This window comes from Anabrus simplex, chromosome 3, assembly GCF_040414725.1.
Source record: "Anabrus simplex isolate iqAnaSimp1 chromosome 3, ASM4041472v1, whole genome shotgun sequence".
NCBI lineage: Eukaryota > Metazoa > Arthropoda > Insecta > Orthoptera > Tettigoniidae > Anabrus > Anabrus simplex.
In genome coordinates, this window is record NC_090267.1 from 464,159,220 (window position 1) to 464,177,221 (window position 18,002).

The following is an 18,002-nucleotide window of genomic DNA, read 5'->3' on the forward strand; positions in this document are numbered from 1 at the left end:
ACGCGATCGTAACCACATAGGCAACCTACTCAGTGTGTGCAGTTATAGGGAAACCACTAAAACCAATGGCAATGCCAGAATGTAGTATACTAGGTAAGATGAGGAGTGGAGGTAGTTTACCATTACTTTCCTCACTGGACCTTAACGGGCTATTGCAGCATGACTACGAGTATCACCTTTCATAACACACAGACAGACTAGTGCTCTGAATGTCATTATCATACCTCAACAGCTTCCATATTGGCAGAGCCATATATGAGACAGGGACTTCAGAGAAAGCTACATTTTACTCTAGGGTGTGCCAAGAGACAGATGCAAGAATACTGCATCTATCAAGAAATGGCACCCCAGGCGGAAGTTACTGAAATAAAACATGATTCATTGCAAGTTATAATGTTTTCTAAAAATTCTTTGGTCCAGTACATTGTTTATAAATCTGTCAGACACAAACATAATTTTGTAGAGTTCCTACCGATTAAGAGAAAAGAGAATACTTTTCTCATATTAACCTTTTTGTGTACAATCTGTCAAACACTTTCTCTACTGATTTTAGATAATTAAGCAGTTGCTCGAATCTTAAAATGAAAAGGGCTCCGCGAAGATTCCTTTAGAAGTTGGCGCGCATTATCATCCACTGGAAGAAAGGAAACACTTGGATCAGTTATAAGAGAGGTATGTCATGTGGACAATGGATAGAAACAATTAAAATGACCTGTAATGTCATCCCTGTTCAATCTCTCCCTGGAAGGAGCCATAATTCATCCTGTTGCAGATGATGTCACAAATTTGAAAGCTTACCTCATGTATTAGGGTTCTGTTGTTGGGAGAGCTGATGAGAATCCATCAGCACAATACAGTTCGCACATTGATTGCTGGAAGCCTCCACAAACAACATTTGGAGAAGTAGGATGTCTTTCCACAAATGGATCCCCAAGACAAACTGATATTGTTGTCATCGACCAGGCGAAGGGTATGGGTATGGTGATTGATCCCACTGTAAGCTTAGAGGAAAATGAGCAGCAGCCTCGATTAGAGTGTGAGGAGGAAAAGGCCATATGTGAACCATGCCTTGAGGATCATGGAAAGAAGTACGAAATTACAAAATGGGAACTCATTGGCCTTATAACTAATGCTAGAGGGACAATTCCTAAGGAGATGCTGAACTTCTTAAGAATAAACAAAATCCTGGACACCATCATCCAGACCATAGTGGACTCTGTGTTGAAAAATTAATTGGCAATTGTAAAACACCACTTACTCCCTAACTTGCAGAACCATGTATTGAATTTTCTTTTTCAAATAAAATCTGAAAAAGACCATCTGACTGATGGTGGCAATTGTAATTATGAGTTATGACTCAAGCCCTGCTTAATCCAAACATTATATCAAATAAATATTATTCATATGAACTGATTAGGATGTTGATCATTTGATTCCCTAATAGGGACATCTATCAGGTGGATTATCTCTCTCTTCACCAGTTTGTTTTTCAATGTTAGTGTCTATTTCTGTCATGCAAGGCTGACCATGACATGAATTGTCTCCAGCATTTTCTCCCCCTGCCCAACCATTCGAAAAATTGAGTATAAGACAGGCAATTATCACCATACTCTTCCTGTTTCTATAACAGACTTTTCAAGTCCTACAAGGAATTTCACACTGATATATGGCTCACTTTAATCTCCAATGGAGATCTGAAACATAGTCTGCTTCAGTTAGTTGTTATTGACAAACTGTTGGCTGCATGTGTCAGGAATGTTGACAGTAGAAAGAGAGGTAAGCACACTACTGTACATACTATCCACGTCTCATGAGAAGTTGCAGCTGCTTGTAGGTACAGCACGAATAACAGGTGCTACACTCTTGAGCTACAAACATCAATTGTGACCGACAGTGCAAGCTCTCTGATTCAATTTGCATATTCATTGTTAATTAAACTGTTCATTAAGAAGAATATACAGTAAATGTGTAACTAAGACACAACTGCAATACCACTTTGTCCAGCTCCATGGCTAAATGGTTAGCGCGCTGGCCTTTGGTCACGGGGGTTCTGGGTTCGATTCCCAGGAGAGTCGGGAACTTTAACCATCATTAGTTTTTTCCTTGACATGAGGACTGGGTGTATGTGCCGTCTTCATCATCATTTCATCCTCATTACAATGTGCAGGTCGCCTACGGGAGTCAAATCAAAACACTTGCACCTGGCGAGCTGAATGTGTCTTCAGACACTCCTGGCATTAAAAACCTTACGCCATTTCATCACTCCACTTTGAAACTTCTTGACAGCACCTCAGTTCGCAAGAGTCATCATGGATGGAACAGATGTTTATTGTCAGGCTTAGACTTGAGACAGGTACATTCGCGGCAGCCACGCTTGCCCCTCGCACCTCTTACCCCACATCCAAGTGGCTTCTCATCATACGGCCGTAGTACTGTTGCCAAGCCACCGCAATTAGGCAAAGAATCAGTCTGGTTATTTCTAGCCATACTTTGTAAATATCTTTTATAAAGATTAAATTTTATATTCTTTTCCAGGCAATGGGTTTTGATTTAGCTCCTTATAAGAACGTGTCTGCATGGCTGGACCGCTGTCGTAAGCAGGTGCCCAGTTACCAGGAAGTTAACCAAGTTGGAGTTGATATATTTAGGAAAGTTTTTGAATCTCGTCTACATGGAGGAAAAGAAGATCCTAAAAAATAGCACCTAAAATCTGTTGAAGAAGGTCAAGGAGTTTACACATACTATGAGTAAAATATCCATGTCAATTATTAAGAATGAATGTGATTGTAACCAAGTATCCTCATTTGAACAAAAAATTAAAATAAATCAAACATAATAGTTTTGTCATTTTAAATCTGAATTCCTATTCTCGTCCTCCTCGAAAATGTGTCTTATCCACTGCAATCACCAACGTTTAGTTTCTCTTGAAATATTTGTAAATCAAAAGAATATCTTCACCACAGCTATCACTATCAGAACTCATTACTCCATTGTAACCAAATGTAGAACCTACAATAACGGCTGCTTCCATGTGAACGAATGCTATCCAATGTGACACAGAAAATCAATTTTGTGGTTCCCGCTTGCTGTCAGTCTCTTGCTGTCATATGATCACATTCGAGCTTACAGCTCTGGAACCAGAGATCTGATCTGAATGATTGAGGTCTACTGTTCTACGATCTTTTTTTGCTATTGGCTTTACGTCGCACTGACACATATGTCTTATGGCGACAATGGGACAGGAAAGGGCTAGGACTGGGAAGGAAGCGGCCGTGGCCTAAATTAAGGTACAGCCCCAGCATTCGCCTCGTATGAAAATGGGAAACCATGGAAAACCATCCTCAGAGCTGCCGACATTGGGCTTCGAACACACTGTCTCCCGAATACCGAATACTGGCCGCACTTAACCCGCGAAGACTGGCGCATGGGTGTTTTTGACCCGAGACTTAAACATATATGTATATATATATAAAATAAGAGTTTTGTCTGTACATTGCTCAGAATTTAAAAAGGATGGTATTTCTGTATCAGTTGTGTTCACAGTAACAAGGAAATGCATTTTTAATTTTCCGTAATATCTGTCTGTCTGTACACGCATCACGAGAAAACAGCTGAAGAGAATTTAATGAAAATCGGTGAGCGAAGTCAGGGAATTAATCACTACAATCTATGCCATAAATAATTTCATTCACGCTGAGTGAAATGGTAGTTTAGGGGAAGGCCTAAAATTTAATTCTCAAATATGTATTGTACCAGGAAAAGTTTTTGGGGAAAGGGCATGAGTAGGACCTCAGGGAGTGGAACTTGGTTTTGGAGCCGATACAGAGTAGGATAGACTCGCAGAGCGAATAATAGATGGTTAAATTTTTTTTAACAATTTATTAATTCTTCACCCTGCAATATGATTATTGGACTCAAATCTGGCATTGAAATTAAAAGTTTAAACGTAATCTTCCTGAATTCTATTCATGAAAATTAAATGAATATCACTGATTCCAAAGTTTTTCATGTGTGAGAAGACGAGGTATTTCCACCTAAAGTCTTTCTAAATATGAGCACACACTTGTAATTGCAAATTGACATGATAAATTAAATTTCTGTTAAACGTTTTCAGTTTTTCAGTTTGTAAACCTTGATGTATAGCACACTTGAAAAGCCTAAAGTCTTTCTATGAGATATGAAAATTAAATTTGAAAATTAAATTAATCACTTCTGAGAAACTATGAGAACTCTGAAATATTTGTTCACACGCGGCACTGAAGTTTCCACTGTTCAAAATTAATGAGAAAATTTTTTTAGGTCACTTTGTTACTACTCACTTAATGAAAGAAATGTTGCTACAAATGTTGAATGATGGACGTCTGGAATGTTCCGTGGAGAATCAGGATCGGCGGTGTTCCCTTAACACACCATGTTGACGTCCCCCGATGAGGTGATGATAGCTGGAACTGGATCGTGTAGAATTGCAGCTCGTTAAGGTGATTTTTCGCACACGAAAATTCACTTGGTGCGAGTAGTTATCACTGACACTGTAATTTACTGTTGAACACAGTTTATGGCGTAATTGAACTTTAAGACGTTAAATGAATAATCACAGACCTTCCTGTATGAAATACTATTTAAAGTCGTTACTGAAACGTCCATAATTACACAGTTCACGCTTGAAAAATGGAAATCATAGTCTATAATCACAGTAGTAGTATTATTGGACAGTTCTGCGGCCACCACCACCACGGGCTCCCAGAGGCCTCCTCCACCACCACCACAGCCAGAGGCCTCCCAGATGCCTCCTCCACCACCACCACAGCCAGAGGCCTCCCAGAGGTCTCCTCCACCACCTGCGGGAAATTAGAATTTGTAAACAAAGCCACGTGCTTTTTAACAGCTGTCATCGACAACAACGCATCGCTAACCTCAGTACTGCCATCTTGACGGGCCTAAACCTCAGTAGTACCAACTTAACCTAACTAGCGCGAGGTAAACAAAGCCACGTGTTTTTGACAGCCACGTGCTTTTTGACAGGCAACAACGCATCGCTAACCTCAGTACTGCCATCTTGACGGGCCTAAACCTCAGTAGTACCAACTTAACCTAACTAGCGCGTGGTCAATAAAGCCACGTGCTTTTTGACAGCCACGTGCTTTTTTGACAGCTGTCATCCACCATCTTTAATCCAGAGAGCACCGTGCTGCCCTCTTTATCGTAGTAGATGTAAATTCGTCACCTGTCATCCGCAGTGCTGCCATCTTGGCGGGCCTAAACCTTAGTGCTACCAACTTAACCTCACTAGCGTGAGATAAACAAAGCCACGTGAATTTTTTTGACAGCTGTCACCCGCCATCTTTAAACTACAGAGCACAGTGCTGCCCTATTTAGCTACTTACCTTTGAAATGTGGTACGTCACAGCTGTCATCCGCCATCTTGCATCGCAAACCTCAGTGCTGCACTCTTTAGCTAGATACCTTTGAAATGTAGTGGCGGTAATTTGAGAAATTCTTTATGCTCTTGTTTGTAAACAAATCCACGTGCAGCTGTCATCCGCCATCTTTAATCCATAGAGCACCGTGCTGCCCTCTTTAGCTACTTACCTTTGAAATGTGGTACGTCACAGCTGTCATCCGCCATCTTGCATCGCAAACCTCAGTGCTGCACTCTTTAGCTAGATACCTTTGAAATGTAGTGGTGGCAATTTGAGAAATTCTTTATGCTCTTGTTTGGAAACAAAGCCACGTGCAGCTGTCATCCGCCATCTTTAATCCAGAGAGCACCGTGCTGCCCTCTTTAGCTACTTACCTTTGAAATGTGGTACGTCACAGCTGTCATCCGCCATCTTGCATCGCAAACCTCAGTGGTGCACTCTTTAGCTAGATACCTTTGAAATGTAGTGGCGGCAATTTGAAAAATTCTTTATGCTCTTGTTTGGAAACAAACCTATGCGCTTTTTTTTACAGCTATCATCCGCCATCTTTAATCCAGAGAGCACCGTGCTGCCCTCTATGTGGGGGTGGTAAATTCTACGCGCTCTTGTTTGGAAACAAACCCATGTGCTTTTCTGACAGCTGTCAACCACCAGAGAGCACCGTGCTGCCCTCTTTGTGCCGGTGGCAAATTCCACGTGCTTTTTGACAGCTGTCATCCGCCATCTTGCATCACAAACCTCAGTGCTGTAGTCTTTAGCTAGATACCTCTGAAATGTGGTGGCGGCAAATTCTATGTGCTCTTGTTTAGTAAACAAAGCTACGTGCTTTTCTTTTGACAGCTGTCACCCAACATCTTTAATCAATAGAGCACTGTGCTGCTATCATGCGGGCAATTTCGTCAGCTGTCATCCGCCATCTTTAATCTACAGAGCACCGTGCTGCTCTCTGTAGTAGCGGGCAATTTGAAAAGTTCTGTTAGCTGTCATCCGCCATCTTTAATCAAGAGAGCACCGTGCTGCCATCTTTAGCTAGATACCTTTGAAATGTGGTGGCGGCAAATTGAAAAATTCCACGTGCTCTTGTTTAGTAAACAAACTCACGCGCTTTTTGTCAGCTGTCATCCGCCATCTTACATCGCAAACCTCAGTGCTACACGCTTTAGTTGAAAAATGGTGGCGGATAATTTAAAAAGAAAAATTCTACAGCAGCCATTTCTCGACGCTAATTGCACAAGATGGTGGCTATACATGACTCCTTAAAGGTGCTTATGCAAGATGATCGCTATACATAGTTTCTTATGAGACGCCATTGGGATGCTTGCGCAAGATGGCGGTTATACAAGGCTCCTTATGAGACACCCTAGGGATGCTTGCGCAAGATGGTGGTTGCTCTTATGAGGCGGCTTAAGGATCCTTGCACAAGATGGCTAGAGACCCCCTAAGGATGCTTGCGCAAGATGGCGGACGCAAGATGGCGGCTATACATAGCTCCTTATGAGACAGCCTAGGGGGTGCTCGCACAAGATGGCGGCTACTCTTATGAAGAAAGCTAGCTTAGAGGCTACTGCGCAAGATAACGGTTGCTGTTATGCATGCGGTGGAGAGCAAATTGAAATTCTATGTGCTTAATCAACAGAGCACCCTGCTACCCTCTTTAGCTGAAATGTGGTGGTGGATAATTTGAAAAATTCTTTTGACAGGTGTCATCTTTAAACAATGACGACTATACATAGGCTGTTAAGACCTTATCATTCTTCTCCTCCTCCTTCTCTACCTCCGCCTCTTATGTCAAGGCATAGCTTTATATCGAACAAGTTTAAACCTGCATCGCGAAGGCAAGCGTGTGCAGCGATAACATTATTGTACATGTTTAGACTTGCGAAACATAAGAAGAGTAGAATCAAACGCTGTACTCGATACAACATGTGATCAGAACATTGATTGATGTGTTCAGAACACAAAATAAGTGATCAAGACTAGAATCGAACACTGTACTCGATGTCGTTAACTTCAACATGTGATTAAAACATTGTTTGGTGTGTTCAGAACACTACATAAGTAGAATCGAACGCTGTACTTAATACAACATGTTAGGGGATACCTTTGTTCTAAGAAGATCAGATTGAAACATAACAAGACTAGAATTGAACACTGCACTCGATGTCGTTAACCTTAACATCTGATCAGAACATTGATTGATGTGTTCAGATCACTAAACAAGTAGAACCGAACACTGTACAACATGTCAGGGAATAACTTTGTTCTAAGAAAATTAGATTGAAACATAACAAGCCTAGAATCGAACACTGCACTCGATGTCGTTAACCTTAACATGTGATCAGAACATTGATTGATGTGTTCAGATCACTAAACAAGTAGAACCGAACACTGTACAACATGTCAGGGGATACCCTTGTTCTAAGAAAATTAGATTGAAACATAACAAGACTAGAACCGGACACTGTACTCAATACAACATGTTAGGGGATACCTTTGTTCTAAGAAAATTAGATTGAAACATAACAAGACTAGAATCGAACACTGCACTCGATGTCGTTAACCTTAACATGTGATCAGAACATTGATTGATGTGTTCAGATCACTAAACAAGTAGAACCGAACACTGTACAACATGTCAGGGAATAACTTTGTTCTAAGAAAATTAGATTGAAACATAACAAGACTAGAACCGAACACTGTACTCGATACAACATGTTAGGGGATACCTTTGTTCTAAGAAAATTAGATTGAAACATAACAAGACTAGAATCGAACACTGCACTCGATGTCGTTAACCTTAACATGTGATCAGAACATTGATTGATGTGTTCAGATCACTAAACAAGTAGAACCGAACATTGTACAACATGTTAGGGGATACCTTTGTTCTAAGAAAATTAGATTGAAACATAACAAGACTAGAATCGAACACTACACTCGATGTCGTTAACCTTAACATGTGATCCGATACAACATGTTAGGGGATACCTTTGTTCTAAGAAAATTAGATTGAAACATAGCAAGACTAGAATCGAACACTGTAAGAACATTGTTTGATGTGTTCAGAGCAAAAGTACAACTTCAATGATTTACCTAGTGTAAAAATCAAAAACACACACTGTGCACATATCGCATAGCTATCTCGCCTCCGCACACTGCGTAGCCAACTCGCTCAGTCACTCGCTTAGTAATTGCAACACGACTAGAACACTGATACACGTTACTCTTTTTTCTCGAAACACACACACACGGATAAGAATGTTGCGAGATACTACATACATGTTTTTTTTTACAAAAAAGTAGGGGGGATGAAAGATCATAAATTATATGTACACATGTTGTCTCCTCCAAGTTGTAAGACGAAACAGACGCAGTACTGCGAGTTTCCGCTATAGCTGGCGAACGGAAGTAGCATGATATCTCAGCAAAAAATACGCGTGAGCTTGCATACACGCAAGTCAGACACAATGATGGATACCGCGATTCAAATCCTGGCAACTTATGCCGTCAGGAAGGGCATCCGGCGAGCATCTAGCTGTAAATCCCCGATTCTCATGTTAGAAAGGGCAACATGTTGTAAAACATCCTTAATCCCAGTTCTTTGACGTCAGGAAGGGCAACCGGTCGAAAACAATAGTGTATGATGTAAGAGGCTAGATACTGCCAGTTTTGCGTCAGGAAGGGCAACTAGTCTTAAAACAAATTCTTATGATTTAAAATCTTAATTTTGCGTCAGGAAGGGCATCCGGCTGTAAAACAATAGTTCGTGATATAGAGATTTAAAATCTAAGAAGTGCATCTAGCTGTAAAACCCCGATTCTCGTGTTAAAAAGAGCATCTAGTTGTAAAACAGATTTTTAATCCCAGTTCTTTGACGTCAGGAAGGGCAACCGGTCGAAAACAATAGTGTATGATGTAAGAGGCTAGAAACTACCAGTTTTGCGTCAGGAAGGGCAACTAGTCTTAAAACAAATTCTTGCGATTTAAAATCTTAGTTTTGCGTCAGGAAGGGCATCCGGCTGTAAAACAATAGTTCGTGATACAGCGATTTAAAATCTTAGTTCCTGCACTAAGAAGAGCATCTAGCTGTAAATCCCCGATTCTCGTGTTAGAAAGGGTAACTAGTTGTAAAACAGATTCTTAATCCTAGTTCTTTGACGTCAGGAAGGGCAACCGGTCGAAAACAATAGTGTATGATATAAGAGGCTAGATACTGCCAGTTTTGCGTCAGGAAGGGCAACTAGTCTTAAAACAAATTCTTGCGATTTAAAATCTTAGTTTTGCGTCAGGAAGGGCATCCGGCTGTAAAACAATAGTTCGTGAAACAGCGATTTAAAATCTTAGTTCCTGCACTAAGAAAAGCATCTAGCTGTAAAACCCCGATTCTCGTGTTAGAAAGGGCAACTAGTTGTAAAACAGATTCTTAATCCCAGTTCCTTGAGGTTAGGAAGGGCAACCGGTCGAAAACAATAGTGTATGATGTAAGAGGCTAGATACTGCTAGTTTTGTGTCAGGAAGGGCAACCAGTCGTAAAACAGATTATTGTGATTTAAAATCTCGCGTCAGGAAGAGCAACCGGCCGTACCGTGAAACAATAGTGTATGATGCAAGAGGCTAGATACTGCTTTTTAAAATCTAAGAAGAGCATCTAGCTGTAAAACCCCGATTCTCGTGTTAGAAAGGGCAACTAGTTATAAAACAGATTCTTAATCCCAGTTCTTTGACGTTAGGAAGGGCAACCGGTCGAAAACAATAGTGTATGATGTAAGAGGCTAGATACTGCTAGTTTTGTGTCAGGAAGGGCAACCAGTCGTAAAACAGATTATTGTGATTTAAAATCTCGCGTCAGGAAGAGCAACCGGCCGTACTGTGAAACAATAGTGTATGATGCAAGAGGCTAGATACTGCTTTTTAAAATCTAAGAAGAGCATCTAGCTGTAAAACCCCGATTCTCGTGTTAGAAAGGGCAACTAGTTATAAAACAGATTCTTAATCCCAGTTCTTTGACGTTAGGAAGGGCAACCGGTCGAAAACAATAGTGTATGATGTAAGAGGCTAGATACTGCCAGTTTTGCGTCAGGAAGGGCAACCAGTCGTAAAACAGATTATTGTGATTTAAAATCTCGCGTCAGGAAGGGCAACCGGCCATACCGTGAAACAATAGTGTGTGATGTAAGAGGCTAGATACTGCTTTGAGCATCTAGCTGTAAAACCCCGATTCTCGTGTTAAAAAGAGCAACTAGTTGTAAAACAGATTCTTAATCCCAGTTCTTTGACGTCAGGAAGGGCAACCGGTCGAAAATAATATTTATGATGTAAGAGGCTAGATACTGCTATTTAAAATCCTAGAAGGGCATTCAGTTGTAAAACAGATTCTTGTGATTTAAAATCTCACGTCAGGAAGGGCAACCGACCGTAAAACAATAGTGTATGATGTAAGAGGCTAGATACTGCTATTTAAAATCCTAGAAGGGCATCCTTTTGTAAAACAGATTCTTGTGATTTAAAATCTCGCGTCAGGAAGGGCAACCGGCCGTAAAACAGATACTTGCTATTTAAAATCTCATGTTATGGAAGGGGGTACTCGGCTGTAAAACATATTTTTAATCCCGGTCCTGTTACGTTAGGAACTACATCTAGCTGTAAAACAGGAGCTCCAAATATTTACAGTGTTAGCTTTAGTAGCATGCTATGGGTTACATTTTTTGTTCTACCGCATAGAACACTATATTTGAAGTTGTATCGGCGCAGTCATTCAGAGCATGTGTTGACTGAAATTGTACACGCATCTTCCGGCTGCACTAACCTTGAACGGGGACACTGCATGCTGATAAGCCACTTGTAACTCACGGAACGTCTTCTTAGCTGTGTGTAGCATTTAGCTCGTGTAAGTTCCTAACATAAAATATTATGATTGTACGGAGAGGTTAAAACACAGTACCAGCATTTAGCCTACCCCTATCGAAAGAGCCTGCACGGCGCCGGCATGTAGGCTTCTCCTGTTGAAGGAGCCTGTACAAGGTTTAACACCCGCCATCAACAGCCCTTAATAAATACTGGCTTTTTTTGCACACCCTCGAAACTGCCTAAGAATTTAATATACTACCGTAGGGAGAGGGTAAAACTCGGTGCCAGCACATAGCCTACTCCTAACGAAGAAGCCTGCACAAGGCTTAACGCCTCCATCCGACAGATGAATCACCCTCAACATCTTGTACTCACAATCAGTTTCGGGGAAGCCTGCACAAGGTTTAACACCCCCATCAACAGCCCTTACTTAATGTTGGCTTTTTGCACACCCCGCCTCTTAGATCATACACCATAGTTTTACGACCGGTTACCGTTCCTGACTAGGATTTTAAATCGCAGTATACGCGACAAATCAGTTGTAGCGGGTTTTATAACTATATGTCCCGGTACCGGCACATAGCCTACTCCTACCGAAGAAGACTGCACACAGCTTAACGCCTCCATCCGACAGATGAATCACCCTCAACATCTTGTACTCACAATCAGTTTCGGAGAAGCCTGCACAAGGTTTAACACCCCCATCAACAGCCCTTACTTAATGCTGGCTTTTTGCACACCCCGCCTCTTAGATCATACACCATAGTTTTACGACTGGTCACCTTTCCTGACTAGGATTTTAAATCGCAGTATACGCGATAAGTCAGTTGTAGCGGGTTTTATAACTAGATATCCCAGTGCCGGCACATAGCCTACTCCTACCGAAGAAGCCTGCACACAGCTTAACGCCTCCATCCGACAGATGAATCACCCTCAACATCTTGTACTCACAATCAGTTTCGGGTAAGCCTGCACAAAGTTTAATGCCCCCATCAACAGCCCTTACTTAATGCTGGCTTTTTGCACACCCCGCCTCTTAGATCATACACCATAGTTTTACGACTGGTCAACTTTCCTGACTAGGATTTTAAATCGCAGTATACGCGATAAATCAGTTGTAGCGGGTTTTATAACTAGATATCCCAGTGCCGGCACATAGCCTACTCCTACCGAAGAAGCCTGCACACAGCTTAACGCCTCCATCCGACAGATGAATCACCCTCAACATCTTGTACTCACAATCAGTTTCGGGTAAGCCTGCACAAAGTTTAATGCCCCCATCAACAGCCCTTACTTAATGCTGGCTTTTTGCACACCCCGCCTCTTAGATCATAAACCATAGTTTTACGACCGGTTACCGTTCCTGACTAGGATTTTAAATCGCAGTATACGCGATAAATCAGTTGTAGCGGGTTTTATAACTAGATGTCCCGGTACCGGCACATAGCCTACTCCTACCGAAGAAGCCTGCACAAGGCTTATCACCTCCATCCGACAAATGAATCACCCTCAACACTCTTGTACTCGCAATCATTTTCGAAGGAGTCTGCGCAAGGTTTAACGTCCACTTCTTGCGCTAGATTGTGCTGCTATCTTAGCATAACCTGTACGCATGAACTTAAAGTACAAAGAATAGCCTTGTTTCACAGCGTGTACACATTACCTAATGATTTTGCATGAAACGACTATCGTACTAAACGTTTTCCACTAGATTGTGCTAAAATCGTGTAAGTGTGCTGCTATCTTAGCATAACCTATCGATTTTACATGCATCGACTGTCGTACTAGACTTCTTCCGCTAGAGCATGTAGCAATCGCTTTTGTGTATCCCTAACCCATGTGCACGAACTTAAAGCACAAAAAAGAGCTATGTTCCAAAGCGTGTACACATCACCTATCGATAATGTATGTATCGAATATCGTACTAAACTTCTCCTGCCAGAGCGTACGACTATCGCTTGTGTGTACATGAACTTAAAGCATAAAGAATAGTTATGTGTAAAAAATCTTGTGAACATAGTAGAATGTTTACTACGTAGGTGTAGACATTGAACTTTGCATGCTGAGGCAGCATACTACGTGACCGTGACGTCACGACCACGTGCTCTTGTTTGGTAAACATTGCCACGTGCTTTTTTGACAGCTGTCTTCTTGACGAACCCTAACCTCACTTTGAAGGACAATAGAGCGTCGCTAACCTCACTGCTGCCATCTTTACGGCGGTAAACTTCAAGGCTGCCACCTTATGCATGTTATAGCGCGGAATTTAAAATCCAACAACGGAACATTGTTAACCTCACTCTTGTCATCTTTACGGCGGTAAACCTCAAGGCTGCCACCTTATGCATGTTGTAGCGCGGAATTTATAATCCAACAACTGAACATTGCTAAACTCTCTGCTATCATCTTGAAAAGTTCAGTGTTCCAAACACTAGTTCGAAAAACGTAACTCATCGCACCTCGGGGATTTTATTAGGTAAGACGTAACCCCTAGGTTCCATTCCTTGTTCTGAACATGAAACCATTTACAAATAAAGATTAATTTTCTACACCTAACAAAGTACAAGCGTTCTTGCTGATAGCGATCGATGAGGTTGTTGCTCCTTTAGCCCTTTAGCCATTTAGCCCATTAGCCCTTTAGCCCTTTAGCCCTTTTGCCCATTAGCCCTTTTGCTCATTAGCCCCATAGCCTATTAGCCCTACAAGGAATGTGCGGTAAACTAATCTTCTTAGAACAAAGGTATCCCCTGACATGTTCTAAACACATGTTGTGTCGAGTACAGTGTTCGGTACTACTTATTTAGTGTTCTAAACACTTCAATCAATGTTCCGATCACATGATAAAGTTAACGGCATAGAGTGCAGTTTTCGATTCCAGCCTTGTTACGTTTCTTCTGTGATTTGCAAGACTAAACATGCTTAATGACGTCATCACTGCAGCACGTGCTTACTCTAGCTATTCCGATGCAGGTTTAAACTTGTTCGATAGAGCTATGCCTTGACATAAGAGGAGGCCTTAACAGCTTAAGAAAAACCACGTCGAATTTTTCAAATTGCCCGCCACCACATTTCAAAGGTATGAGGTTTAGTGCTGTAAAAATACCTGCACGATGCAAAGCTAGCTTTCTTCATCAGAGCAGCCACCATCTTGTGTGAGCACCTCTAGGCCGTATCATAAGCAGCTGTGTATAGTCATCGTCTTGTCGCTGCTACCTCCCGCAAGCACCCCTAGGGCGTCTCATAAGAGCAGCAGACATCTTGTGCAAGCGCTCTTAATCTGTCTCATACCAAGCTATGTATAGCCGGCATCTTGTAGAAATAGATAGCTGCCAATGCCAAAGGGCCTAAGTAGGAATCGAACCGTCGATCTCATCATTAGACTATGTTTTTTCTTGTTCCTGATACTGCAAACCTAGGTATTAGGTAGAAACATTTTGTCCGTTTTGCTCTACGATGCACCGTTTTCGAGATATTTAACATTTTGCATTTAAGCCTCCAAATTTAATGAATCGAACCAGCACGGTACGTTATACTCTCTACCATAGCTAGACCTGATCATGTTACGAAGACTCGCTTCAATACAAGGTAAAACAGAGCAAATGACAAAGGGCCTAAGTAGGAACCGAACCGTTGATAGACTATGTTTTTCTTATGCTATCATGTTCCTCATTCTGCTAACCGAGATATTCGGCAGAAAAATTTTGTCCGTTTTGCTCTACGGTGCACCGTTTTCGAGATATTTAACATTTTGCATTTAAGCCCCAAATTTAATGAATCGAACTAGCACGACACGTTAGCCTCTAAGCCAGCTTTCTTCATAAGAGCAGCTGCCATCTTGCGCAATCACCCTTAAGGCGTCTCATAAGGAGTCGTGTATAGCCGCCATCTTGCGTCCGCCATCTTGCGCAAGCATCCTTAGGGCATCTCTAAGCATCTTGTGCAAGGATCCTTAAGCCGCCTCATAAGAGCAGCAGCCATTTTGCGCAATCACCCTTAAGGCGTCTCATAAGGAGTCGTGTATAGCCACCATCTTGCGTCCGCCATCTTGCGCAAGCATCCTTAGGGGGTCTCTAGCCATCTTGTGCAAGGATCCTTAAGCCGCCTCATAAGAGCAACCACCATCTTGCGCAAGCATCCCTAGGGTGTCTCATAAGGAGCCTTGTATAACCGCTATCTTGCGCAAGCATCCCAATGGCGTCTCATAAGAAACTATGTATAGCGATCATCTTGCATAAGCACCTTTAAGGAGTCATGTATAGCCACCATCTTGTGCAATCAGCGTCGAGAGATGGCTGCTGTAGAATTTTTCTTTTTAAATTATCCGCCACCATTTTTCAACTAAAGAGTGTAGCACTGAGGTATGCGATGTAAGATGGCGGATGACAGCTGACAAAAAGCGCGTGAGTTTGTTTACTAAACAAGAACACGTGGAATTTTTCAATTTGCCGCCACCACATTTCAAAGGTGTCTAGCTAAAGATTGCAGCACGGTGCTCTCTTGATTAAAGATGGCGGATGACAGCTAACAGAACTTTTCAAATTGCCCGCTACTACAGAGAGCAGCACGGTGCTCTAGATTAAAGATGGCGGATGACAGCTGACGAAATTGCCCGCATGATAGCAGCACAGTGCTCTATTGATAAAAGATGGTGGATGACAGCTGTCATAAAAAAGCACGTAGCTTTGTTTACTAAACAAGAGCACATAGAATTTGCCGCCACCACATTTCAGAGGTATCTAGCTAAAGAGTACAGCACTGAGGTTTGTGATGCAAGATGGCGGATGACAGCTGTCAAAAAGCACGTGGAATTTGCCACCGGCACAAAGAGGGCAGTACGGTGCTCTCTGGCGGTTGACAGCTGTCAGAAAAGCACATGGGTTTGTTTCCAAACAAGAGCGCGTAGAATTTACCACCCCCACATAGAGGGCAGCACGGTGCTCTCTGGATTAAAGATGGCGGATGATAGCTGTAAAAAAAAGCGCATAGGTTTGTTTCCAAACAAGAGCATAAAGAATTTTTCAAATTGCCGCCACTACATTTCAAAGGTATCTAGCTAAAGAGTGCACCACTGAGGTTTGCGATGCAAGATGGCGGATGACAGCTGTGACGTACCACATTTCAAAGGTAAGTAGCTAAAGAGGGCAGCACGGTGCTCTCTGGATTAAAGATGGCGGATGACAGCTGCACGTGGCTTTGTTTCCAAACAAGAGCATAAAGAATTTCTCAAATTGCCGCCACTACATTTCAAGGGTATCTAGCTAAAGAGTGCAGCACTGAGGTTTCGGATGCAAAATGGCGGATGACAGCTGTGACGTACCACATTTCAAAGGTAAGTAGCTAAAGAGGACAGCACGGTGCTCTATGGATTAAAGATGGCGGATGACAGCTGCACGTGGATTTGTTTACAAACAAGAGCATAAAGATTTCTCAAATTACCGCCACTACATTTCAAAGGTATCTAGCTAAAGAGTGCAGCACTGAGGTTTGCGATGCAAGATGGCGGATGACAGCTGTGACGTACCACATTTCAAAGGTAAGTAGCTAAATAGGGCAGCACTGTGCTCTGTAGTTTAAAGATGGCGGGTGACAGCTGTCAAAAAATTCACGTGGCTTTGTTTATCTCACGCTAGTGAGGTTAAGTTGGTAGCACTAAGGTTTAGGCCCGCCAAGATGGCAGCACTGCGGATGACAGGTGACGAATTTACATCTACTACGATAAAGAGGGCAGCACGGTGCTCTCTGGATTAAAGATGGTGGATGACAGCTGTCAAAAAAGCACGTGGCTGTCAAAAAACACGTGGATTTGTTTACCACGCGCTAGTTAGGTTAAGTTGGTACTACTGAGGTTTAGGCCCGTCAAGATGGCAGTACTGAGGTTAGCGATGCGTTGTTGTCTGTCAAAAAGCACGTGGCTGTCAAAAAACACGTGGCTTTGTTTACCTCGCGCTAGTTAGGTTAAGTTTGCACTACTGAGGTTTAGGTCCGTCAAGATGGCAGTACTGAGGTTAGCGATGCGTTGTTGTCGATGACAGCTGTCAAAAAGCACGTGGCTTTGTTTACAAATTCAAATTTCCCGCGTGTGGTGGAGGAGACCTCTGGGAGGCCTCTGGCTGCGGTGGCCGTGGAGGAGGCCCCTGGGAGCCCGTGGTGGTGGTGGCCGCAGAACTGTCCAATTATACTACTCACAGTCTTTGAACACGGTCATTAAGTCACTAAGGATTATTTTCTGATTATCTTGTTATTATAACGTCATATTACCTCAGAAAAAGTTCTTAGTATTCACCCAGATTACTGCTGTAAGTCGTATACTAATATGGCGTGAATAAAGAAACACAGTTCAATACTCGAAAAGAAATGAGTTCTGGTAATTCTACACATTAGTTTCTGTAGAAATTCAATATCATGTGAACTAAACTAAGTCTACACGTAATGATATATTCTCTGAACGTTAAATATTTGGTATTTGCACTTCAATAAGTTCACTCGTATTATATTCTCAAATATCTTTAGAATTAGACTGTAGTCGCGACGCGATGTACTAAATACAGTGCGACGTCTTTTATAATTTTGTCGGCGATATAAGTTTGTGTTCCGGAAACGCGACGGCAAGTACTTTCACCGTGACTGCGCGGACATACTGTACGAGGGTCGGTCTCTCCTCTGTCTCACTCACACACATCTGTGTACTCGTCCTTGTACTGCGCTGCTCTGTTTTTTTTTGTTTCTTTTTACGGG

The 18,002-nt window shown here is 42.1% G+C and overlaps 1 protein-coding gene across 5 annotated transcripts in view; it reads left to right on the forward strand.

Moving 5' to 3' along the window:
- The window catches only part of LOC137498921 (glutathione S-transferase 1-like), a 124,851-nt gene extending 122,059 nt beyond the window's left edge, over positions 1-2,792 (forward strand). For all 5 annotated transcript variants that reach the window (XM_068226753.1, XM_068226754.1, XM_068226756.1 and 2 more), the window contains one exon: positions 2,536-2,792. In XM_068226753.1, the coding sequence (XP_068082854.1) occupies positions 2,536-2,700 (165 nt within the window). In that variant the 3' untranslated portion in view covers positions 2,701-2,792. The remainder of the gene's footprint in view (positions 1-2,535) is intronic.
- The last annotated feature ends 15,210 nt before the right edge of the window (positions 2,793-18,002 follow it).